This window comes from Heteronotia binoei, chromosome 3 (assembly GCF_032191835.1).
Source record: "Heteronotia binoei isolate CCM8104 ecotype False Entrance Well chromosome 3, APGP_CSIRO_Hbin_v1, whole genome shotgun sequence".
NCBI classification, from domain to species: domain Eukaryota; kingdom Metazoa; phylum Chordata; class Lepidosauria; order Squamata; family Gekkonidae; genus Heteronotia; species Heteronotia binoei.
Window position 1 is genome coordinate 137,952,999 of NC_083225.1, and position 27,108 is coordinate 137,980,106.

Consider the following 27,108-nt stretch of genomic DNA (forward strand, 5'->3'; position numbering starts at 1 on the left):
CTCGTGCTTCTTTCTGCATCACAGCTTGCTTTGCCAGGCTTGTTCAACTGCACAGGAGCTACAGAACAAAACCTCTATTTTCTCCATTGGCTGAGGCTTCTCCCTTGGGGAGGAATAGCTTGTTTTGCCAGGCTCTCTCAATCGCACAGCAGAGCTACTGAACCAAGCCTCTCTTCCTTCTATTGACTGAGGCTCCCCCACCCCCGTCCCTGGGGAAGGAAGGAAAGAGTCAGTGCTTCCTTTGCCCAGCTCCCTGGATCCCATGGGAGAAGTACAAAGAAATCACCTTTAAGACCAATGAGTGCTAACGTTTTAACCATGTTTATGTTTTTAAAAATATATATATTTGTATTTGTCTGTGTTCTTTATACAAATTATATCTCTGCTACGTAATCTTAAATAGGTACACACATGGCCTGTCCCAACACAGCTCGGCCCAACCAGACATGGCCCGGCCCAACAAGGTCTCTTTTATGTCATATCCAGTCCTCATAAAAAATGAGTTCGACACCCTTGATATAGAGAGCAACTGCACATAGACTTATTTTTTATATATGTAAATAATGTATAGAAAAACACACATGTGCACGCGTGCACACACACCCATATATTTGCCACCACTGTTCTTATAATTTTGTCTTGAATTTATGTATTTTTTTTAAAAAAAAATTACTTAGCTGTTGGATTTTAAGTTTTTTTCCACTTTTGTGAGGGATTTTTTTTTAAATAACTAAATTTAAAAGTTTAAACCTACAAGCACATATATGTCATTTTTTCATTCATACCAATGCAAGTGGGCATGCACATGCACACACAAAACGTATTCATACATATTCAGTTTAGAAACTGATCACTTCACTTGACTTTTCTGTACCTCTTCTGAGCCCTTCCCCCTCCCATCCCTAGGCTCATTGAGCTAATTGGTTAGAATGTTTATGATCATTCTATTAAACCACACCAGAACCAGGAACAGCAAAATATTTCAAGAAGCTCAATGCATTACCACTAGTAAATCACCTTTGTGGTAGACAGTTGATATGACTCAGTACAGTTGTCTAGTAAGCTCCCAGGTTCACATACCTGCTGAAAAGGCTAGCTGATTCTCAGTTATAAAGTAGTTAGCCAGTAGTTAGCTACTGGAATACAGAGCCAAAGTTCAGGCTCAGCATGTAGTTCTCATCCATACATAATTTGTTTAAGTTGCAATCAGTTGCTTTAAATAGCTGTTTGTAAAGTAGGTTGGATGAATGTATTTACTGCATGGGCTTAGCTAACTTCTATTTGTCTAGTGAAGACTGTATTTTTCCGTAGAACTTCCAAGATCTCCGGACATTTATTACAGACTTTATGAAGCATGGAGAAGTTGTTCTTCTCTGGTTAAGCTAACATCTTCCTTTATTCTAATAAAAGAGGAATTCAGTTAACACTCACTTTAAAAAACTCACTCTCTCTCTCTCTCTCTCTCTCTCTCTCTCTCTCTCTCTCTCTCTCTCTCTCTCTCTCTCTCTCTCTCTCTCTCTCTCTCTCTCTCTATATATATATATATATATATATATATACATACACATACACAGAGAGAGAGAGAGAGAGAGAGAGAACAGAACAGAACAGCATGATTACAGCTTAGACAAATCCTGTAAAGCTTTTAAGTTTATTGCTGGGAACAATGAAAACAAAAATATGAGCTAATTTTAATACAAATGACCACAGAATAACTAGAATATCATTTTTCTCCTAGTAGGATTTGGGAGGGGGGAATTAGTTACTTTCCTCCTTTGAGAAGACATCTGGACAGTTTATCAATGACCAGGAATTTGTCTCTAACTGTGAAGAGTCTGTGATGTCTCCTCATGTGCACCAAGGGAATGCTGGGCTTTTAGAGCATCTGTATCCATTGGCCTTTCCTCCCCCACCCTGTCCCTGCCCCTAGACAGCAGGTCTAAACATGAAATTTATGGGGAGAGTGATGCACGCCATAAGCTCACACTTTTACTACACAATCAGATGGGCTGCAATCCGTGCAGCTGTAAATGATGTCCTGCAGGGTTCCACCTGATCTTTCACAGCTTTTCATAAATCAGGACCTACTAGCATCAGACGGCAGTCATTAAAAAGAAATCATGAAAATTACATGCTTGCTCAGGGGAAGTGAAACAACATCAACCCAACAGCTTTCCCCTCCTTTTTATTTTTGCCGCACCACATTCGCACTACTATATTCAAAACTGTTGTCTGTGTACTGGCACAGAAAGAATCCTCAGTGCTGGTCATCCTGGCAGTCAGTATGATTCGAAGTCTGCATTTGCCAGCATATGGCGGTCATAAATAAAGGACAGTAACCCTCTCAACAATTAAATGGCAGAGTATATTTTCCACCAATGGCTTCTTGCAGTCAGCTTTTATGAACCTGGCCTATTATGTTAACAGCTGGAATTAACCTTGTTCTTTTGCATGCAGGCCTGAACAGCCCTGGTTTGCTGTCATAAAGATGGATGTTGCCACACTGCAAAGGAACTTTCTGCCACACCACATCATGTCTCAAAATACACATATAAATAGCAATGGAGTGTGGCCTCCTGCTGATACAAATTGCTGCACTGAGTATGCCAGCTGTCCAGCGGGAAAGAGATAACTTAATTTGTAACCACTAGCATTAAGCATTATGACTACTGGAGAGGTATAATTATGCTAGCTACTAAGATAAATGTTAAATACTGCACCCAAAGCAGAGCTAATTTTTTTACTTGCCTTGGACAAATCCTCTCTTCTGCATTAGCATTTCACTTTAGGCTGGTTTATTTCAGACTTGTAATTTTCAATATCTTATATTGCTGCCTATGTTAAAGGTAAACTTCCTTGTATTAAAAGTTCTAATTTACAGCTTATAAATAACCCCATGGATCAAAAAATCAGGACTAATTATCACCTCAACCTAGTTATTATCTCTGTCCTTAGGAAACACAAGTGCCTGTGAAAAATTTTAAATATTATCCTGACTGCCGAATGGAATCATGGAGGTATCCACTTCCCAACAGGAGACCAGAAAATAAATGACACGTAGAGGAGTTGTCAAGACATTTTGTTGACTTTAATAATCACTGTACCACAAGGAGTACAATCTTTGCCTCTATTGCTATTTATGTCCATTTTAAAGTGCTACTCAGATAAAATTAGTAACTTTGTTCTTAGAATAAAATTGACCTAGCTATGTGGCATGTCAACTTCCCTTGTTATTTCTTTATATCAGGTTTACTTGGTTCAGGCATATATCAAATTATTTTTACATTTGGTCTTTGAGTCCCCCGAAACAGATTTACCGATTGAATTGTAGCACTGTGGATAACCAAAGCTATGTTTTTAAGGACAACACATCATCCCTCCTAAAATAGTTGCAAATGTAAAAACCAACAAATCCCAAAATTTAGAGGTTCTGGAGCTCTGCTCCTGTGAGCTCCTGCCCAAAATGAGGCCTGATAAAAAATCCTAGCCATGTGAACTTCTCACTAACTACTAAGATTCCACCAGATGAACACTGCAATGCGCATGAGAGATCACGGTATATTCTATTGGAAACTGCCTCCTTCTCACAGTTTGATACAGAAACAGTATAAAAAATGCACTGCTCACTTGTTCACCAACCCCATTGTCCCTTTCCAATTGATGAGAAAACGATTTGGGTTTAGGCCCTATATGGTTGTACTGCTATTCCTCAGCTTGGTTCCTTCTCTTTTTTATAGACTTGAGCCTGTCCTGAGCTCAACCTTCCAGCTGAACCCTGCCTCTTCCTCATCTTCTTTTTGAGACTGACTGCCTAATCCATCCTTTCTTACATGAGCCCTTCAACTCCAAAACTACCCATTATCTTCTCTGGACTCCATTCTTTCTAGAATTATACTCAACTACTGGCAGCCAAAGCTAAAGAATTATAGAGGACTTCCGGGTTTTGGCATCTTGAGCTCAGTGGGGTCCGCGGAGCTTGCCTTCAGCGCCTCCCCCGAACCAGGTGGTAGGCATCTCGAGAGGGACCCTGGAGGGGTCTCCTGACATCAAGGGGCTTTACAGGAGCCAGGGAAACAGTGGCGGCTGCTCCCTGTTCCTCCTGTCTGCTCTGATGTTCCACCGCCATGGTAACTATGATGGCAGCTAGAGATGAATGTCCGACTGCTTCTTTCTTATAATAAGCTTCTAATACATCATTCTTCTACCTTAATCATTGAAATACTATCATGCAAGTAAGTCTATTTTTTAATACTACCGACTAATGGATCTTCTACTATAACACCAATTGGGACTGTTCAAAAAAGGGAAGAGGGGGACATCCCTCCCTCCCTGCAAAGGAGGTTTCAAAAAGACAGAGAACAAACTTAAGAATTTTCAATGACTTAAATTGGACTGTACATAGATATTTTGAATGGATTTGGCTTATAATAAAATAAGCTAAAATGAGAACATTATTTTATTACAGTACGGTCTGAATAAAAGCTGGATATACCTTTAAGCGAAATGCATCTGATACTTGATCGGGACTGAAACAATTATAACCGGAATGTAAGAGAAAAACACACTGCTGAAGGAGATTTAGAAGGATATGTTATCTGGGACTTTGATTTCTTTTTCAACTTTGATTAGCAGACTGAGTTACACTGTTGAGAAGATGGCAATGCAACTTGAAGCGATTGATAAAAAAAGATGTTTGGGTTACCATATTCTCTTTAAAGCAGGAAATCAGTTTGTTGAGAGTTGATACAAAACAGGTTGGAAACTTTTATTTTGAAATACATCAAAATTGAAAATCTACATGAGCGGAGTGGTAAAGAGACCTCAGTGATGTCTATGAAGTCGAGAGAAGTGGATAAGGATCCGTTGGGAAAGGAGCTGAAGTAAATTAAAATGGGTGCGCAGTTACAAAGAGGAAGCGGATATCAAGATTGATTAAAGTTTTTACAGGAAGAAATGACAGTGTGGAGGCCTCATCACTTTTAGTAAAATGGATGAATGCACCAAAGGGAGAAGAGGCAGACTTTATCAAGAAGATCAAGACCTGGAAAGCTTTCAAAAAGAAGGGATTATAAACTTTCTTTTTAATGTAATTGGTCACCATTGAACTAATAAAAGGGAACTGGCTTGTGACTCTGAAATGGCAAGCAAGGGTTTTTTTAGAATCTGGATGTTTCTTTTCTGTTTGTCATTTTCATCTATGGATCGTATATTTTAAAGCTAAATAGAGCAATTTAATAGCAAGTAGGTTATAGAGACGGTATGATTTCTTCCCTAGGCAAAAATAAACGTGTGGGAGATGAGGCTGCTACTGCTTATCAAACTTGTTTCTCTTAGAGTAATATGAAAATAGGAGTTATAATCTCCAAAAGAATTTTAAATATTCAAACCATACAAACAAGTAATTTGGGTCAATTTATAATAAGGTAGACAATATAGATAATTTACATTTTTAAGATCTGCTCCTGAAATTTTTGACTTGAGAATCTGTTTATAATGAAATAGACAAAGTATTGTATTTTCTGCCTGTCTGTCTGTCTGTCTTTCTTTTTCTCCTGCTAGAAATAATTAGTATTAAGGATAAAGAAATTATATTCATCATTTCTGCTTATGTTTATTTTCAACATTGTCAAATTAACTAATTAGTTCTTATCTTTAAAATTACTAAAATTAACCATTTAGTTCTATCTTAAGATTGGTTTTTTCCCTTTTTTCTTTTCTCGTTTGTATGCATTGAAGAAGAATTGCTTAAATTTATGTTATAAGCAATAGAACAGTAAAAAGTATATAATGAAATAATGTCTGTAGAACTTAATGGTTATGTTGGGTTAAAATTTAAAGACTTGCAGGTAGAAAGAATTTGGTATTATACTTTGAGGTAGAAATGTAACTGATATACTTGTTGCTTTTTTCTGTTTATTGTTTTTCTATCTTGCTCCCCCTCCCCTTCCCTTGCTTTTTTTTTGTTTCTGTATCCCCGCATTATTCTTTCTTTTTATACCCAAACTTAATAAAATTTTGAAAATATAAAGGGAATTATAGAGATGGACTGTTTTACTGGCTGCTTATGTTTCAAAACCAGTGTGTTTACTCTGCCAACCGCTGCATTTGCAAAAGGAAATTTGGTACTCATGAGTGTAGGTTCCCAAAACATGGTCCTTTGTCTTCCCAAGGCTTTGTTCCATCTGTTCTGCAATTGATTCCAATAATCACAATTGAAAGCAATACACAAGGGGCTGAAAAATAATAAACTGAACTAAAAAAAAAAGAGAGAACTGATCAAAACTGGGTGAACTATGAACTCATTCTACAAAATATAAACACTACACAGATTAAATTAGCAGAGGAGAAAAGAACTATGTTCAGAAACCCAGACAGAACTGCAGGAGACAAATCAAAAGAAATAATGTTGAGGTTATGCAATGCTCTGGCAAAATAACAAACTACACAATAATGAAAGCTTCATATATTGTGCCTAGGCCTTTCTTTCGGACTTCTTATACTGGAAAAGCACTGATTCCCCTAAGAACCATTCTGCCTACACTGAGAAATCTTGCAGACATATTGAGTGATGTATACAAAATGACTGGGGAAAAGTATTTATAGATTAGGCAGTGGAGTAACAGGCCAACAAGATTTATTTTAAGCCTATATGGTATAGTGATAAAGTGTTGAACTAGAAGCACTTGGGCTTTATGTCCTTTCAGATGCTGCAGAATCCATGATATGTTCTTTTCAGAAGTGTTAAAGCAAAAATGGCTGCTACTGATGTGGAGCAGGGCTATAGCAGGGCAGGGGAAAGGATTTCACTTTTCCCATTCTCATGTGAAAAGACTATCAAAATTCCCTCCCCCTGGATAAAGAGAAAGGATGGGATTAATCTCATTTCTCCTGACCTGTGCCATACTCCCACTATCAGTGCCTTCTCAGCAACTATTTGCTGCTAAGAATCAAAGGAGAAAGCCAGTCAAGGATTTCCCACCATCTAAGTAGGCTACAAGCAAATAATTTCCTTGGGCTAATAAGTGATGGATAATTTTATTATATACAATAATACTAAAGAAATTTTATTTTACCCTGTCATCTGTAATGCTGAAACAAGAATGAATCTAACATATCTGAACTGTTACGATATAGAGAAATCAGCCACAGTCATATGGCAGCCCTATAGCACACATTCATGAAACTAGAAAACTTCCTGACATTTCCCATATATTAGTGCATAAGCCAATATTTGAATGCAGGGCTTTTTTTGTAGCAGTAACTCCTTTGTACATTAGGCCACACACCCCTGATGTAGCCAATGCTCCTGGAGCTTACAGTAGGCCCAGTACTAAGAGCCTTGTAAGCTCTTGGAGGATTGGCTACATCAGGGTGTGTTGCCTAATATGCGAAGAAATTCCTGCTGCAAAAAAAAAAAAAAGCTCTGTTTGAATGTATATATCTATATCAAGTGGGTATCTGGAGAGGTGGGATATGAATGTCATAAATGACCAAATGTGTTATACCTGACCACAAGCAGTAGTCCATAAATGGTTTAAAGGGATGTATATTTGGACCACAGCTAATCAAAATCTGATCTGTGCACAACCTATTGGCCACTAATTTTTCTCCAGCTTTTGGATACAATTAGACTCGACCTTGACTGTTTTTCTTGCAGCACCATAATATATCCTGCTATGCTCTGCTTTTAGTTTCCATCTCCCATGCTACTGTAGAATGTAGATTCAGATTTGCACTAGAACATGCACAGAGTGCCAGATAGATTTGCACTAATCCTAATCATAGAACATATTTGCACTAAGTGATTTTGAGAACAAAGAAAAATATAGTGTCTTATTAAAGCTTAGGTTTTACAAAGCTCTTTTCTCTAGCTATAACCACATAGTATATGGAGAATCACCATGTTCCTAAACATCCTATAAGAAAAGATAAACATTCTCCCTACATCCAGAAATCATCCCCAGCCTGTAAGGTCATGTTGCCCTACAAAAGTAGGAATTTTGCTACTTACACATTTTCTGGAATTAGGCCAAGTACCCACACAAAGAACACTGAGAATGGGATACAGAGCTGCAAATGCAAGATGCCAGGAAGTAAGAAAAAGACCGCAGATTTATACCCTGCCCTTCTCTCTGAATCAGTCTCAGAGGGTCTTACAATCTCCTTTATCTCCTTTCCCCACAACAGACACCTTATGAGGTGGATGGGGCTGAAAGAGCTCTCCCAGAAGCTCCCCTTTCAAGGACAACTCCTACAAGAGCTATGGCTAACCCAAAGCCATTCCAGTGGAGGAGTAGGGAATCAAACCCGGTTCTCCTAGATAAGAGTCTGTGCACTTAACCACTACAATGTGAAAACATTACAATGCGAAAACAATATAACGATGTAACGCTACTTTCTTTTTCTGAATGCATCACTTACTTGCACCCGCCCCCTTCTTTACTATATTCCACGTGAATTTGATAATGTGCCATTGCATTGTGATTATGTTCTTCCCCCCTCTAAAAAAAACCAATCCTGACTGCTATATTTTTTTCCCAAATAAGATCGTTGCAACGCAACTAAATAAAAAACGATGTTGCACAAACTACTTTAAACATGCCTGATTGCCACCTTTATCAATCCCCCCCCCCCATGGCCTCAAATGGGAGTGGAAATTTGATTATGTTTACAGCTTTATATTTTTGATAGGTTGGGGAACTTTCTCCCTTAACCCCTCTGCATATTTCACAACCCCCCCCCCCCCGTTTCACGCATCTGTTTGTAATTTGTTATAGGTTTTAACGGAAAACGGTGTGCTTAACATTCAACGTGTGTGGATAAAAACGGTGGATCGCCAACTCAGTTTTCATGGGGCTTAACCTGCCAATGGCAGGGTGAAAGGAAAACACGTGACTTTGCCAGTATTATGCCTCTGGCATTACGTTGTAATGCAAATAAAGACGTTACGTTGTAACATGAACACGCATGCGTGTAAAAAAAAAGGGGAAACGTATGAGGGAGGGGGAAACTCCGGGAACAGCGGTAATGCGGAATCAGAAAACATGGAACAGTTTGGGAATTGAATCCAGGGGAAATCCTCTAATGTGAAATCGGGAAATCTGGTCCGCATGGAACAACCCCGGAGCAAAAGGAGGGCAAACGCCAAATGCGGAATCAGCCTATATATATAATTAGATTCAGATGGGTAGCCATGTTGGTCTGAAGCCCAGTGGCACCTTTTTGTGGTTTTAGCCCAGTGGCACCTTTAAGACCAACAAAGTTGAATTCTGGGTAGAAGCTTTCATGTGCATGCAAAGTTTATACCCACAATCAAACTTAAATCTTAAAGGTGCCAGAATCTTAAAGATGCCACTGGGCTCAAACTTTGTTCTACGTATAAGTAGTAATTCTTACTCAAATTGGGTTAGCAAATATCATTGTGAGAGTGTGACACTACATTAGGAGAAGCCTGTCAATGGTGGGCATTTCAAAGATGTCAACCAGTCTGCAGATTCAAACCAACGGACAGTTGAAATGTCATCACTGAAGCTGTACAAAAGAAAGTATGTGAATAACTAGCCAGGAGAACTATGCTATTTTGAGGTCTTTGCTGTTTTTAGAAATGAAGGCTAATGGTTGCAGGAGGGATACCAATTATCACCTCTGCAGGCTAGCCTGTCAGACAATAAGAAAATTCCTTCAGAGTAATTCCTAGTAGTTAAAAGTGATGGGGCAACAGTTTGCTAATAGGATGTAGAATGGATAGGGCGAGGTAGAGGAAGAATCTACTCTCTAGTGAGGCACAAAAGGAATTAAACATACAGATATACTGGCAAGAACTGGCTTTTAAAGAACCATGGCTGACTGTGATGTTTAACTTCCTGTTCTATTGAGGAAAATCTGCAAACAGAGGTAACTCAAGACTTGATTTCTGTTGCTGTGGAAGGCCAGCAGGTATTCTGTAGCTTTTGGTCTATAGCCATGATGGCGAACCTATGACACGCGTGTCACTGGTGACACGCGAGGCAATTTGGCTGACACACCGGAAACCAAGGAGCGTGGCGAGCCGCGAGTCCTTCGGAGGCTGCTGAGCCCGTCTCGGAGGAGCAGCAGCTGCTAAGGTGAAGGCGAGAAGAGGCAGCAGCAGCGCAGCAGCAGCGCTGGCAGCGCCGCCGCCTCTTTCCCCGGCTCCAGGCCGGGGGTGGGGGTGGGAGGGAAGGTTGGGGGTGGGAGGGAAGGTTGGCCGACGCCGCCAGCGCCTCGCCTTGACCTGGGGGTGGGAGGAGACAGCCTCCTGGCGCAACCCGTCCCCCACCCAAAGCAGAGGCAGCCAAACGCGCCTCCTCCTCCTCGCAACAGGGCCGAGCTTTGCAACCCCCTTTTCCCGCCCTCCCCGGGGCCTGAGGAAATAGGTGGGTACAGCAAGAAAGAAAAAAAGAGCATTGCAAAAAAAGAGGCAGGGGGGGAAAGAAGTGCCCTCCTCGGCGGGTCGCGCCTTTGCAATGCCGGGGCTTTGCAAATGCAGGAGCAAGGCAGGCGTGTTTTTTTCCGTTTGTTTGCATGGAGCGGCTGGGGGGGGGAGGCAGAGATGGCATTGCAGCAGTGTGTGTGGGGTGCAATGCTCGAGGGGGTGTCGCTCTTGGGCCTGTTGTGGGGCTACCCCCCCTCCTCCTCCTCCACCCGGTCCTGTTTTTTTTTTTTTTGCAACCAACATGATCTTTCTCACTTTGCTCTCTCGCTCTTTCTCATGGCCGCCTGCCGGAGGCGGGGTTTCAGATTTAAAGGACAAGCTGCCCTTTTCAGCTTGGAAGAGGAGGAAGGGGGTGGGCGATGGGGGCTGTGTGTGGGTTGCAAAAGAGCAAGGGGAGGGGAGCATTGGGTCGCCCCCCTTGGCTTCCCTTGGCAAGCGCTGGAGGAGAAAAGGCGGGAAGAAAAAAAAGATACACCCTTTCCCGCAGGGTTACCAATCCCCAGGTGGGGGCAGGGGATCCCCCTCTCCCCAAAATACCCCCCCAAGTTTCAAAACGATTGGACCAGGGGGCCCAATTCTATGAGCCCCAAAAGATGGTGCCCCTATCCTTCATTATTTCCTATGGAAGAAAGGCATTTTAAAAGGTGTGCTGTCCCTTTAAATGTGATGGCCAGAACTCCCTTGGAGTTCAATTATGCTTGTCACACCCTTGTTCCTGGCTCCACCCCAATGTCTCCTGGCTCCACCCCCAAAGCCCCCAGATATTTCTTGAATTGGACTTGGCAACCCTCTTTCTTTATTGGGGCTGCAAATATCATCAAATTATTGATATTTCTTGAAGTGACACGGTGAAGTGACATGCGACCCGAGGAAGACTACACTTTTTCCCGATTTTCGACACACCAAGCTGAAAAGGTTAGCCATCACTGGTCTATAGGATCAAATGCCTTTGAGAAGCTTTGCTACTTATTCAGCCTGACCATAGAATATATTTTGCTGTTATAAAAATCACTTCCTGAATCAGAGCATTCCTAAAGTGTTGAGCACTCATCTCTTTCATGGGTATTTAGTAGCCTTTGAATTCCCAAGTTACATGACTCTAGGCACTCATTTACCTCTTTTTGTCAGTTTGAACTCCCAAAATATTCTATTTCTTTCTAAGCAAAGACCTTTTTGCCAAGCCAAAATGTACATGTAATGGATGGAGGCAAGAAAGTAGGTCAACAACGCAAACGTATTTTAAGTACTAGAGATGGAGAAAGCAAACGCATTCATTTTCAGAGTACAGAAATGTAGAATTGATTGTGTCACCTTGCAGCCGCACTGGTGATTATTTTTAGACTGCTGGGATTACGGATCAGCTTGTCCAGGATGCTGACAATCTGCTCAAACTTCGGTCTGTTGTTTCTGTCTTTTTGCCAGCAGTCCAGCATCAATTGATACAAGGCAGCTGGGCAGTCCATGGGTGGTGGCAAGCGGTACCCTTCCTCCACAGCTTTAATTACCTGCACAAGAGAGATTAAAGAAACTTGAAGGACATCCCATGAATTTCTTACCTGTTAGTTCTCCAGACATCTATTACATAATCATGAATCCTTAAATATTTCAACAGATGTAATTATCCTTTAATTTTTCAGAAATGTAACTTTTCTGTTTTATCTGCTAAGTAAGCTTTGCAAAGGGGAGATTTCAGGCAGAAAATGCCTGAAGAGAAATAAGGTAAAGTATATTTTGTCTGATACTCAGATGTGATTAGACAGAATGGAGGTCAATTTAATACATTTCTTAAAATATAAGTTTAATTGCTCCAAAAAGAAAACATCTGGATCATTCCATGCTCAGTTCTCCCCATGAAGCTTTACATGGGCCAAAGGAGGCAAAATTACAGAGTACATGGGCACGGGCCTTCTCTGTTATAGCCCCATGCCTTTGGAATCAACTTCTGGAGGAAGTACGGGCCCTGCGGAATTTGGACCAATTCCGCAGGGCCTGTAAGACCATTCTTTTCAAGCAGGCTTTTATAGACGTTGATAGGATGGCTATTTAATCCACCAACGATTTATCTAGTGACCCCTGCCATAATATAAGTGTACAGAATAACATCAGGAAGATCACCGCCGTTTAAACTATGGAACGACCCAGACAGTTGGAACTGGTTTTTAGATCGTTGTTTTAAATTAATGTATAATTTAAATGTTGTTTTAAATCACCTTATATTGTATATTGTATAATTTTATTGAACTGTTGTTAGCCGCCCTGAGCCTGCCTAGGCGGGGAGGGCGGGATATAAATAAAATTTATTATTATTATTATTATTATTATTATTATTATCGTCAATGAACTGATCTTATTTTTCAAGTTATTTCCATTAACACACATGCAAGACTTGAGCTTCAATCTAGCCCTTTATGTTAACTGGTTCACAGAAAGAGGGCAGTATTCTATTGAATATACATTGGTAGCAAGCAGCTATTTCCTTTTCTTCTTTATGTAGTGTAGCAGCAGCCTTTGAAGTACTAATTTAAAATGGCATGTGCAGAAGATATGGCAGTTGCTAACCATATAATTCAAGAAATATACAAGTATACCCAAATGCCCATATTTCCATTTTATTCAGCTAACAGGGTTAGAGTTGCATATTCCCTGAGTTATGTGATTGTTGACAGATGCATTAAATTCCTAACAAGTACATGGAGTAGCAATAAAACGGGATTACCAGTGATTGCAGAAACAAGAATATTTTCAGTGATACTCAATTTTGGCTTAAGAGGCTGTGGTTGTGTGGTTTGTCTGTGTATAAAACACAACCACACATTGTGCTGTCTATAACTCTCCTAGGAAAAATGACTTAAACTCATCAGATAGTTTTAAATTGCCAGCTGGCAGATCATAGAATATTCCCCTACGTTTTACATTGCGGAAGACAATTATTATGAAATTAACTCATTCAGATTCAGCAGGGTAAATAATACTATTAATTAGTCCAAGACAAGGAACCAATTTCTTGACCCACTGATTTCTTAACTACTGATCCTTTATTGAACAGGCTGGGAGACACCATGTTGGAACCAACCATGTCTACTGGTAGCGTTGTTCAGACATAAAACTACAGCATGGAAGAGGAAGAGGAAGAAGATGCATGAGGTGATTTGCCATCTCAAAATAACAGAGAAGCAATTGGGGAACATTCAGTACCTTTGCACTGAAGAACTAAAGCCACTGATTCAAACAATTACAAACAGTGCATAATGTGTTATACTACACAGCCAGTGGTCCTGGCGCATGAGATCATATATTCTGCAATTATGTTCCCATTTACTAATAAGAAGTTTCTGGTTTCATTTGCTGTTACTGTTTGTTTGTTTAAAGCTTACAATGTGATATATAACATTTCTTTATTTGCGATACACGCTTAGGACTTTACATCTTGTCAGAATTTGTAGCTTGTAATTGGCTCATGTGAAATAAATTTAGGTTAACAAACCAAATGAACAATATGGTACATTTGAAAGAGGGGCTTTGGGAATGGTATATTCCTAACAAGAGTAAAACAGATAGCAGATCTATTTAACTGACTAAAGTTACACAGCAATAAATTTAAAGCTATCTAAATGAACCTCTATGGAAAAGACTTCCAAACAAATCAAACAGTCACTTCACGTTATCTGTTTGCCACATCCAAAGGCATTTGCCTCATTAAAATCTTAAACACAAATGCTTTCTTTCTCTTTTCATGCAGTTCAGCTCTAATTAGCTTGTATATTCATAGAAAGACTTAATGGAGATACAGCCAAAAGGACTCAGGAGACATTTAATAACATTCTACAAAAGTTCTCTAAATGTCTGTTGAATAAAGAACATTGTGATCTTTTCTCTAGGTTATCTGAATCATCAGGTCTGTTCTGCTCCATAGAATAGTAGATGTTCAATAGCTGGAGTTCAATAGTTCATTTAAAAAAAAAATCAGTATTGAGCAGCACATGTCTTTTCAACAAAGGGATGATTCCAAACATTGGTTACGAATAATGTAGGAAAACAAAAATCAATATCAATTTCTTCTGTTTAACTTCACTTTTTCACACCACCTGCAGACATCATTCAATCTATAATGTACTCACATCTTGATTGGACATCTCCCAATATGGTCTCTCTCCATAGGACATCACCTCCCAGAGAACAATTCCATAGCTCCATGCATCACTGGCTGATGTAAATTTGCGGTAAGCAATGGCCTCTGGTGATGTCCATCGGATTGGGATCTTCCCCCCCTACAAGCAAAAAATATCACAAATCATAATGTATGAACCCCCATCAGCTTCAAAATAAGTTATTAGATTGGATCCAAACTGACTTGACCACAATTTAAGGGTAAATTTTGGGCTACCATGGGGAGGATCACACTGCACAGGTGCAGTCCTTGCACCCCAAAAAAGGCTAGTCTAAATCCATATCTTACTATCCTTTGAAACCTTGAAAGAACAGTTCTGAGAGATCTATGACTGACGCAAGGTCACCCAACAGCTGTATGTGGATGAATAGACAGGTTGCTTACCTGTAACTGTAGATCTTCGAGTGGTCATCTGTACATTCACACTCATGGGATAGAGTGCCTGCGCCAATCCCCGAATTGGTACCTAAAAAGCCCAGGATTGTTTCGCGCTCGGCACCAACGGGCATGCGCAAGCCAGTGCCAGGATCCCGCCAGTTCCTTCCTGACTGCTGGAAGCCCCTACTGGAGGGAGACCATCAGCAGTGGGGAAGGAGGGCGGGTAGTGTGAATGCAGATGACCACTCGAAGATCTATAGTTACAGGTAAGCAACCTGTCCATCTTCTTCGTGGTCTCTGTGCTTCACATTCATGGGAGATTTGCAAGCAAGACATACCTGGAGGCGGGAAGACTGTCAACCAGAAGAAACAGCTTGCAGCACCGCAGCTCCCAGACGAGTCCTCAGTTGAGCATGCACGTCCAGTGCGTACTGCTTCATAAAGGCATGCGGAGAGGACCAGATGGCAGCCTTGCAAACATCCATCAGGGAAACGCCTTTCAGGAACGCCACCAACATCACCATCGCTCTTGTAGAGTGTCCACGAATAGGCCCAGGTAACGGCTTCTTAGCCAACAAATAACACAGTTTATTGTGAGCCATTTTGAAAGCCACTGAGACGAGATTCTGGAACTTAACTTAGGAGCAGCATAAGAAACAAAAAGATGCTGGTCCTTATGAAAACTCTTGGAGCGACTCAAATAAAACAATAAGGCACGCTTAACATCTAAAGCATGCAACCTACGTTCCTCATCCAAGGAAAGTGTAGGATAAAACATGGGCAACAAAACTTCTAAGTTAAGGTGGAACTGAGATACCACCTTGGGGAGAAAGGAAATATCAGGAGCTAAGGACACTCCAGACTCCTGAAAAGCTAAATATGGGTAGTCACAATGCATAGCCGTGAGCTCCCCTGTATGGCATGCTTATGTAATGACTGCCAAAAAAGCAGTCTTCCAAGATAGGAGCTGTAACGAGCATGTGGCCATCGGCTCAAAAGGACACCGAGTCAGCCTGTCCAACACGAGAGTCAAATCCCACAACTGTGGGGGTGATCTCGAAGGAGGATGAAGCCTAAGCAAACCCTTCAAAATCTCTTAGAATGAGGGTGTGCAAAAACTGAATGCCCCTCCACTGGTTCATGGAATGCAGATATTGCCGCCAGATAAACCTTAATGGAGGAAAAAACAAGGCCAGCATCCACCAGAGATAACAAAACTAAAAAATAACCGGCCGTCCCACCCTCTGGGGCGAAACTGTAGGATCAACTAAAAACTGAAGAAACTTCCGCCACTTTCTATCATAAGAAGCGCGGGTAGACAACTTCCTGCTATTCAGGAAAACGTGTTGGACTCAGCTGGAGAACTCACAGGGTTGATGAACCACGCTGTCAGCTTCAGGTGGGGCACGTTGTGATGGAATACCTGACCGTCCTGAGCTGACAGATGATCCGGTTCTGCCGGAAACTGGTAGAAGATCCCCCTCGCCAGTTGGAGCAAGATCGGGATCCAGTTCTGCCGAGGCCACCACGGAGTCACCAGAATGCAGCATGGTTTCTCTCTTGTGATCTTGTTGACCACCCTTGTCAAGAGTGGCAAAGGTGGGAACAGATAAAGGAACTGACCTTCCCAGGGAACAGCAGACTGTCTCCCAACGACTCTGGATCCGAGCCCCATCTGGAGCAGAACAGAGGACACTTCCGGTTCTCAGCTGTGGCAAAGACGTCAACCTGAGGATACCCCCAGAGCTGAAACATGGGTTGAAGGAAGCGCCACTATATCTCCCACTCGTGCAGGGAAGCCGCACCCCTGCTGAGGGAGTCTGCTTGCAGGTTGATCACCCCTGGGAGATGCGCAGCCTTCATGAAGATGTCGTGGTCCAGGCACTCCAACCACAGTTCCAGTGCCAGTGCACAGAGCCGTCAAGAAACTGTCCCTCCCTGTCTGTTGATGTAACACAGGGCAGTGATATTGTCCGTAAGCAGAGCAACAACCTTCCGTGCCACCGTGGGGCGAAAGGAGAGCAAAATGAACTGCCAGTAGTTCCAGGTCATTTATATGGCAGTGAGTCAATTTCAAAGGCCAAGGACACCCCACACACAGAGCATCCATGTGGGCCCCCCAACCCCATAAAGACGCATCTGTTGTGATCGTCACTGTTGGTACAGGTAGGTGGAAGGGAGCTCCCTGACAAATGTCCTTTGATTTCCACCACTGCAGTGTTTGATGTGTCACAGGTGGAATTACAAACCTCTTTCGAGGTGAGTCCCTTAACTGTCGAAACTGACAAAGAAAACAAAGTTGTAGGCCTCTCATCCTCAGCTTTGCAAAGATCAGCACGCTTGTAGTCGCCGCCATCAGCCCCAGCATCCACTGCAGCTGCTCTGCTGTGCCCCACTTTCGACTCTGCAGAAGTTCGACAAGGTTGATAATGTCCATCGCTCTCTGCTGAGGCAGGAAAGCGCGATGAAGGTTCGTATCCAGCAAAGCCCCTATGAACTGAACTGTCTGTGATGGAGTAAGGTGTGATTTCTCCAAATTGAACTGCAGACCCAAGGTGTGAAGAAGACGTAGAGTGGTGGCAATATGGTTTGACAAACTCTCCTTTGACTCCGCCACAAGGAGCCAGTCGTCGATGTATGGAAAGACGACTATCCCTTGAAGCCGGAGGTGGGCAGCCACAACGCTCATCATCTTCGTGAACACCCAAGGTGCAGTGGACAGGCCGAAGAGAAGGGCCTTGAACTGGAAGTGCTGAGAACCTACTGCAAACCGAAGGAAACGTCTGAACACAGGATGATGCTGATGTGGAAGTAGGCATCTTTGAGGTCCAGCATTGCCATCCAGTCCCCTTGGTTGATGAGGCACAGAATTGTTTGCAGAGTGGACATTCTGAACTTCTGGTACAGAATAAACTTGTTCAGATTCCGGTCCATGATTAGCCTCAAACCCCCATCCCTCTTGGGAACCAGGAAGTAATAAGAGTAGAAGCCTCCCATCCTGGCCTCCACTGGGACCCGTTGTATGGCGTGTTTCTGTAGGAGGTTGCTCACCTCCACCAGCAGAGGTGGGGAAGGGGGTATGGTGATTACCACAGATTGGTTTGGAATCTGAGCAAAATCTATTTTGTAGCCTTCCGCGATGATGGAAAGCGCCCACCTGTCCGTACAGATGGACTTCCAGGCTGACAGGAATGGGCAAAGGCGGATAGATGAAGAAGAAGTGGGGACGGTGACACATGCTACCAGAAAGTCAAAGGCCCTGCTTTTGAGGGCGAGCGCCCTTGGACTTGCCGGTGCAGAAGCGTAGCGGTTTCTATTGTTCCCCCTGTATGGGAACCTACTCTCAGGTTGGGCAGAGTGAGGTCTCCACTACTGTTCCGGGGAGAACTTTTGATATGGCTTCTGTGACCAAGGTTTGTTCCACTGTTTTGGTTTTGCAGCTCTGGAAGACGCCAGGACACCCAGGTTTCTGGAAGTTTTTATGCTTTTATCCATTTCCTGGAGAGCATTGTCGGTAGTCGAGCTGAAGAGGCCTTCGCCCTCGAAGGGCAGATCTTCAACAAAGGCCCTGGTGTCTTGCTGGAGGGCCATTGATCTGAGCCAGGAGTGGCAGAGGAGGCAAACAGCAGAAGTGATGGTTCTTGCTGAGACGTCCACCATATGCTTTGCTGCAGCCAGTTGTTGTTTGGCTACAGCAAACCCTTCCTTCTGCAACTTCTTTGCAGCAGACCTCTTCTCCTCACTCAGGGAAGACAGGAGGGGGGTTAGTCATTCCCACACTGAGTATTGGTATCCAGCCATTCACGCAGCATAGTTAGATACCTTTACTCCCAGCGCCCCAGCAGAGTAGAACTTCCTCCCGACATTATCCAGCTTCTTTCCCTCCTTGTCTGGTGGAGAGGAGTGCGTCTTGCGGGCCTTCGACAAGGAGGAAACGACCACCGAATTTGGCTTTGGGTGTGTAAAGAGGAACTCAGCCCCGGACTCTTGGACACGGTACATATGGTCCAACCTTCTTGATGACACAGGTGTAGAAGCAGGCTTCGCCTAGGGCTCCTTCACTGCCTGTAAGATGACCTTTGTTACAGGGCAACCGCTGTAGACATATCCCGCTGCATGATGTCAAATACAGTGTCGTCTACAACGGGTTGCGGGAGAGAGAGGGAGAGTGCCATCCTCTTCACCAGATCCCCATATGACTTTAGATCCTCCGATGGTGAAATGGGAAGATCCTCAGTGGTATGAGACACTGGCGAAGGTTCCAAAAGCCCTGTCCGGATCGTCGGTACCGACCTTGGAGTCCGATGATGAAGACTCTCTCCTCAAAGAATGTTCCGAAAGCACTGGCGTTGACTCTCTGACGGGTGACCGGATGGACACCAACAACCTAGGCTGGACTTCCTCCACCACCACGCCGCATCTTTCGGGCGGGACGGACATCGATGCCGAGGGATGCCGTCTAGAATGCTGGGAAAGCCTTGACATATGGGATGCCTTGGATTGCTGGTCCCAGTCTGCAAACTCCCAAGGGGGGTACCACTGGTACGGCGGGAATGGATAGGCGTAGGGAGGCCATTGGCGCTGCTCCCACGGTAGAAGCAGTGGGAAGCGGCGAGCTACGGTGGTCGGTTCCAGCTCTCTCCGACCTCTTGCCTGATCCAGTGGTGCCAACGGCTCCATCGGTACCGACACCTCCACCTCCGAGACAGAGTTGCTCTCACTGCAATGCCTCAACCCCGAAGAATGGGAGTGCTGAGTGAGGTCGATCTCTTGCTCCGATGCCAATAGTCACAATGCTGCGAAGCACTGCCTCTCGACACCGAAGGGCTACAATATGGGGACACCAAGATCTTCCTCAGTGGAGCTGTCAACATCGATGTCAAAGTGTCATGAGAAGGGGAAGGAGTGTGGGACGATCTCTTCTACCACTTCTCCTTAGATTTCACCTTCTTCAGTGTGGATGATCGGGTCCCCGAGTCATCCTGATGATTCTTAGCTGGGGTGTCCACTGACCCTTCAGAAGGTCGCTTTGTGGAATGCCTGCGCTCGACTGGCATCTCGGTCCTGATCGGCGATGTATCGGCCGATGTCACCATTGGGGCCGTGGCCTCTCCCATCGGTACCGACAGGCCCGATGCCATCTTTTGAGGACGACGTGCCGACTCAACCAATGCAGTCGAAAGCCTCGCCGCTCGATCCTTGCGAGTTTGTTTGAAAAAACTCAGGCAGTGCGAGCAAGAATCCACATGATGTCCCTCTCCCAAACAAAGGAGACAGAGGGAATGGCCGTCGGGGAGGGGGCAATCTTCTTCTCACAGGAGCGGCACCTCTTAAACCCCCCCCCAATGTCTTTCCATAGACGCCAAGCAAAAAAACACACCCAGGAAAGTCTCTGAGGGGAAAAACAGGGGAAAACTGGGCCCCGAAGGGCAAGTCCAACAATTTTTTTTTAACAACACTAACTATCTAACAACTAACTAACTAAACTAAGAAAATAACAAACGGGCTATATAAAAGAAGAAAGGCAATCCTAAGATTATTTTACCAACCGGGGACACAAAAGGAGATCCTCTCAGCGCAGTAGTAAGAAAGGAACTGGCGGGATCCTCGCGCAAGTGCCGGTGAGCATGCACACTGGGACTCTTGCCCATGTCTGTTGGTGCCGAGCGCGAAAAAATCCCAGGCTTTTTAGGCACCAATTTGGGGATCAGCGCAGGCGCTCTATCCCATAAGTGTGAAGCACAGAGACCATGAAGAAGATCAGACCTGTTTCTCCAGATTAGTGTCCACTGTTCTTAAGCACTACCTTGAACTAGGTTACTAATATGTATTACCAATGGTTTTTTGGTAGAAAAAGTCCAGCAGGAGCTTATTTGCATATTACGCCACACCTCCAGGCCTGGGAGCATGTGGATGCCACATGGTGGGTCAGGCTGGTTGGAACTGTGCCCAGTTTAGGTAGAGCTCCGCTCCAGTGGGCTCCAGCAGAAAAAAGTCCTGTATTACTATTAAATACTTGACATGGTATTATAGCTCTATTGCATGGGTGGCCAACGGTAGCTCTCCAGATGTTTTTTGCCTAAACTCCCATCAGCTCCAGCCAGCATGGCCAATGGCTGGGGCTGATGGGAGTTGTAGGCAAAAAAACATCTGCTTTATTGTATAGTTATAATGATCAAATGTAGGCAGAAAGAGCCTGCATTTGATCATTATAACTCTATTAAGAAAGAGCATAAATGATCAAGTTACAGGGCTGCCAAGAGCCACCGTGGGCCCCCAAAGATTCTACCTGCCACCATGACCCTGATCCAGATCATGCATCTAATTTTATAATTTTGCATTTCTACACACATAAATATGTGTACCAATATACTTCTTACCTATGCTGAAATGGACTGTAGTACACAAAAAACTTAATACCATAATAAATCTTTAGTAAGTAAATCAGTAATAAATCTGTTTACCTTTTTTAACCTTTATATTGCACAAAAGCAGGGACAAACTGATTATGTAGTCATAGTAGATGAGATGTACTGGGATTACTGGAATTGATTTGAGGAAGAGAATTTAAGAAAATAGGAAAGGTGTTTTGTTTTCTACAAGGCACTAAGGGAATATTTGGTTGAGCAGGCAAAATTATAGAGCTGGGATGAAGGAAAGGAAGAGATAAACAGATAGATGAAAACAACAATCTTGTTAGTAAATTGCAGCCTGACAATGACTATAGCAGCTATGAGTTGCACTGGCTGGTCTTGCCTTGCTAGGGTGTTGACTTGGCCGATAGGTTTAGCAGAATATAAAGTGTTCACCTTCTTGTAGTAAGGGTGGTGGAGGAGAAATCAGCGCAACTGCTATTTTTTGTTTTTCCTTCCCTATGCCCCTAGTGGCTGCAGTGCAGAACTGTATTTAAATAAACGGAGATGCATTCTGAATGCAGCATGAGGCTGCTCCAGGAGCTCTCCAACTGAATTGGACCCCAGGAATTTTGTCCCTTTCTCCCTCAGTTGGCCCTGTCTAGTTAAGGGATCTCATGTTATACTGGCTGTTAGACATCTCTGTCTTACAGTAATCATGTAGAGATCACTGAACTCACCCGTGTTGTGTAAGCAGCTTCAGGGTCATCTTCCAGAACACGGGAGAGGCCAAAATCAGAGACCTTGCATACCAGGTTACTATTAATGAGAATGTTGCGGGCAGCCAAGTCACGATGAACATAACCCATATCTGACAAATACTTCATGCCAGATGCAATTCCTCGAAGCATTCCCACAAGCTGTATGACTGTGAACTGAGCATCGTGTTTCTGAAAAACATATATGTCAGATCATTCTACTCTACATTGTACACAAGAGTGAGATCAGCAGACGTTCTTTGAAAATCATTAAAAACTTGCTTTGTGAAAGTGTTCTGCCAAAGCTGGCCACTTAACAGAGAGCTATTAAGCTGACTTAAACTGTCCCAAGGACTGCCAGATAACAGACCTCTCATCTGTCTCATTAGGTAGCATTATACTTCAAAACACATTCTTTTCACATAAGTCTGAACAGTATGTCTCACTTTCTGGAAATTTTAAAAAGAAATGTTATTGAATGTAGATGAAAACCTCATCCACAGTGTTCCTGTTCATCCCCTCCCCTCCTCAAATTAAATGCATAAACAAGAAGGCTGATAAACTAAGATTACATACCTACCTAATACATTCAAATTGGCACATGCTACATAAACACAGGCTGATTCCGCATTTAGCATTTGCCTCCCTTTTGCTCTGAGGTTATTCCATGCGGGCGTGATTTCCCGATTCCACACTAGAGGATTTCTACCGGATTCAATTCCCAATCTGTTCCGTGTGTTCTGATTCCGCATTACTGCTGCTCCTGGAGTTTCTCCCACAATCATAGCAATTTACTCCTCCCTCATACGTTTCCCTTTTTTTTTAACACGCATGCGTGTTCGCATTACAACATGATGGTCTTTGTTTGTGTTACAACGTAATGCCAGAGGCATAATGCTGGCAAAGTCACATGTTTTCCTTTCACCCTGCCATTGGCAGGTTATCTAAGCCCTGGGAAATCTGAGTCAGCAATCCACCATTTTTATCCACACACGCTGAATGTTAAGCACACAGTTTTCCATTAAAAGCTATAACAAATTACAAACAGATGCATAAAGGTGGTGGTGGGGGGGGGGAAGATTTATGCAGAGGGATTAAGGGAGAAAGTTTCCCCAACCTATCAAAAATATAAACCTATAAACATAATCAAATTCCCGTTCCCATTTGAGGCAATACGGGGGGGGGGGGGGGAGATTGCTAAAGGTGGCAATCACGCATCTTTAAAGTAGTTCGTGTAACATCGCTATTTATTTAGCTGCATTGTAACGATCTTATTTGAAAAAAAAATTATAATAGTCAGGAGTGATTTTTATTGGAGGGGGAAGAAAGTAATCACAATGCAATGACACCTTATCAAAATCACATGGAATACCATAAAGAATGGGGGCAGGTGGAAGCAAGGGATGTATTCAGTAAAAGAAAATCGTGTTACATTGTTATATATTTTTTGTGCTGTAACAAGAAACGTGATTTGTTTAAAAAAATTACTCTATTTCCGGAAAATATTGGATAATTTTCAAGGGGAGTAAAATTAAGGAAGTATGATGAAATAACTGGGCAGAATCATGGGTGTGGAGTTATGTGGGTGTGTTCTACTGATGTGAGAAGTTTCATAGCACATTGGCGTGAATTCCGCACATAAATTTTGAGCCCCAAAACCGCATCAAAAATAAACTTCTTGCATTTTGCCGATCCCCTAAATGCGGGGCAGCACCGCTTTGGAGGCGGGTCAAACTGCCGCCCTGGGTCAAGATATGTGAAAACCAACATCTGCCCCGGGGGAACCACAGCGCTGGAGCCAAGGCTAATGAGGAATCAGCCACAGTCTGTAACTGAATATTAGTTCTCTCTGTATTAGTAATGAATGCTCATGCTTTTCTTTTGGCAAAATACAACATCAGATTTTTCTTATACACATCCTTCTATTGTCCCTAAAAACACACTCCTTCATATCTTGATGCCTCATGGGTCCTTAAGCAGGCCTGAATAATTTGTGACCTACCAATCCAAACAGATTCTGCCATCAGCTGACTTGTTAATGTAAGGGAAACTAAAAAAACTTTTTACAATTATGTTGTATAAAAACAAAAATTACATTGGCTTGGATTCACCTGTAAGGAAATGCCCCTAAATTCCAAGAACATCGTAGTCACCTGACTGGTTGCCAGAGTGCCTGGAGACAGAGCTCTCACACATCTGCCAGGAGGACATGGGTTTGTCTACCAGAATGGAAAGGACTTATGAATACTAACAGCCACAACGCTAAAGCAGCGCTCTGTGTCCCTGGAAGAGCACCAGCAAGGAGAACGGATGGTTTCCAGTCTCGTCCGGGAGAACACCATCTCTATCTTGGGGCGGTACCCTATCTTCGCTGTCTAGATCCATCTCCGATTCTTGGCCAGTTGAGGGTCCCATTACCCCCGTCCTCTTTCGTCGCCATTGGAGCCTTCCTTGAAGACTACGATAGGTAATTATCACCTTGTTTGTCTACCCATGTGTTGTCTCTATATCTCTCTCTATTTTTCTTAGGACTGTATGAATGATTTTATGAGTATTTCATCTTGTATGTAAGCCTATATTTTTCTGGAATTAATTTTAATTAATTAATTTAATTAGAGTCCCTAATATTTTAAGCAATTTCTGGACGTGGAATCCTGTATACACAGGTAAAAGATCCTGGTTAAGCCAGGTGCCCACCTGACAATTCCCCATCCTCGTTTTGAGGGCATTTTGGCTTACACACCTGACTTTTTGGTGGGCAGTATTCTTGCCTTCAGAGCAATAGTTTCTCACCTCCCCTTTCCATTGCACCCCAAAACGTGAGAGTGAGAAGGCAAGAAAATTATATTCCAGAGGCAAGAATCCTATTGAAATGCTTTCATTTACAGTCCCAACTGCTGATTAAAACATTTCTTAGTATATGTATTTTAGGGATCCTGTGTACCAGAACAAGCAACTAGTTTATATCTTTAAAAAACAAACCCCAGTAAATAACTTGGAGGAATAGGTTAATGAAAAATATCCTAGACTATAAAGAATACATATTTAAAAAGCATAATAAGTTTTTTCAGAAATGAATTTGATTGACAATGTATTTTATCTCTTGATGGTCAGACATGATTCTTTCAGTATGCCAGTTAAACTCTTGTCTTGTACTGACAGTTTACCATCACTCTATCATTCTAAGCCCACCTCAGCATAACTTACTCAACTCTTTTTTTACTGGCAATAGTGTGATTGATAACCTACCCACAACTAATAGAGGAAAGAAGGAAATAGTTTTGCTTTAGGAAATACAGTGATACTGCTCTTCATATGCTTAAAAAACAACCCCTGCCTGGGTAAACACAAGCTTGTACAGTGTGGCTAGCCATACATTCTCCCAGTTTGCAGGAAGGAATCTGCCTTCCGCTGCTGCTACTGATGTCACCCAACTTGCAAAAATCATTTGCAACTTCAGGAGGAGTTCTATTGTAGATCTATCAACTATAGCACACAATTTTTGGGAGATGGTGTAACAAAGCAAACATCCTGAGACTTGCATGAAAAAGCCAGGTCATTGTCATGAATTCCACATGGTACTTACCCTTAGGAAACTATCCAAAGAGCCATTTTCCATATACTCAGTAACAATCATGACAGGTTTACCTATAAATATATAAATATAAATGACAGTCAGTTGTTTACAGGTGTAACTCCAACCAGGGAAGGAATAGTAATAGAAATGTGAAAATGAAGACCAGATTATTATGAGTAATCTGCTAACAAAGACTAGTGGATATAGTCAAAGTATATTATAAAAATATCCTTTTAAAAAGTTGGGTGTAAACAAGCACTTTTCAAGTGGAATCCCATATACAGGGCACTGCAGTAACTATGATTATTAACTAGTATTCAAACAACAGGGAACAAGCATGTGAATAACACAAACAAATCGTTGAAACTACAAATTCATCCTTGCTTATCCTGAGCTGAAAGTTCAAATTCATTGTCAGTTCTGCAACATCTTACAGTGGTCCAGTTCCTCAAGGTGGGCAAAACAGCCTGCATGGTTTTCCAAATGTAGGGGCTGAAAGTTTTATGGCACAGCACTAGCTAGCTCTCCTATGACTAATTAGCCCCCAGCAAATTATCTCATTTTAATCATCACAAGTGTTAAGTAATTTGGGCATAGCATACAGAATCCAGAAACTTAACAGCCCTTCTACTGCCTAATAGCAATTGGACATGTATCCACAGACTGCTCTGTAAAGAAACTCTGCTATGCTTAGATTCCAATAAATCTTTACAAAGCTCAGTCTTTCAAATAGTTCTAGTCAGGTTTGACATGAGTTACAGTCTGGGAACCAGAAAAGCCACTAGACAATCCACTTAGCAACTGCTTTAACCCCTTAGGGATAACACTCTCCTTCTGCCATTGCTTTCAATTCTTAATCAATAAATACAGCAGGATATAGCAAAACATTCATTTAGTTAATTATTAATAACCAAATTACAACTGAAAATAATCCATCAGGTACCAGAAGTATGTGCTTACTCTGTACTGTAAGATTGTTTTGATTGTCAACTGTACAATTATCACTTTATTAATGATGGTGGGACTATTTGGTTCAAAGCACTCCTATCAATACATGGTACTGTAGTCAATATGTCAAATACTGATTTATAAATTGTCTCATATATTATGTGCTGCACAGCTAAAACCTTCCCACTCCTGCCAATAAGGGAAAGGGCACTACAATAAACAATAACTGCTCAAATGCCAGATAACATTCTGACTCAACGTAAGAAATGTTCATATGATATTCTTATGGTAATTTTATAATCTGAGTTGAGTTTCTTTGAGAAAAGCAAACTGTAAATGAAATAAATAAAATAAATTCCAAATATGTTAAGGCATATTATGGACTATTGGGAAATCTTGGCCACAGGGTAGTACAGGAATGTTATAACATTAACTTTGAAAGTATTTAAAAGTATTTAGCTTCTTTTAAAAAT

General features: G+C 42.3%; 1 protein-coding gene across 2 annotated transcripts in view; it reads right to left on the reverse strand.

Moving 5' to 3' along the window:
* Positions 1-27,108, reverse strand: part of EPHA3 (EPH receptor A3) — a 364,789-nt gene that overhangs the window by 7,971 nt on the left and 329,710 nt on the right. For both annotated transcript variants that reach the window (XM_060234514.1, XM_060234513.1), the window contains exons 12-15: positions 25,697-25,758; positions 22,093-22,302; positions 14,572-14,721; positions 11,765-11,958 (exon numbers count right to left, since the gene is read on the reverse strand). In XM_060234514.1, the coding sequence (XP_060090497.1) occupies positions 11,765-11,958; positions 14,572-14,721; positions 22,093-22,302; positions 25,697-25,758 (616 nt within the window). The remainder of the gene's footprint in view (positions 1-11,764; positions 11,959-14,571; positions 14,722-22,092; positions 22,303-25,696; positions 25,759-27,108) is intronic.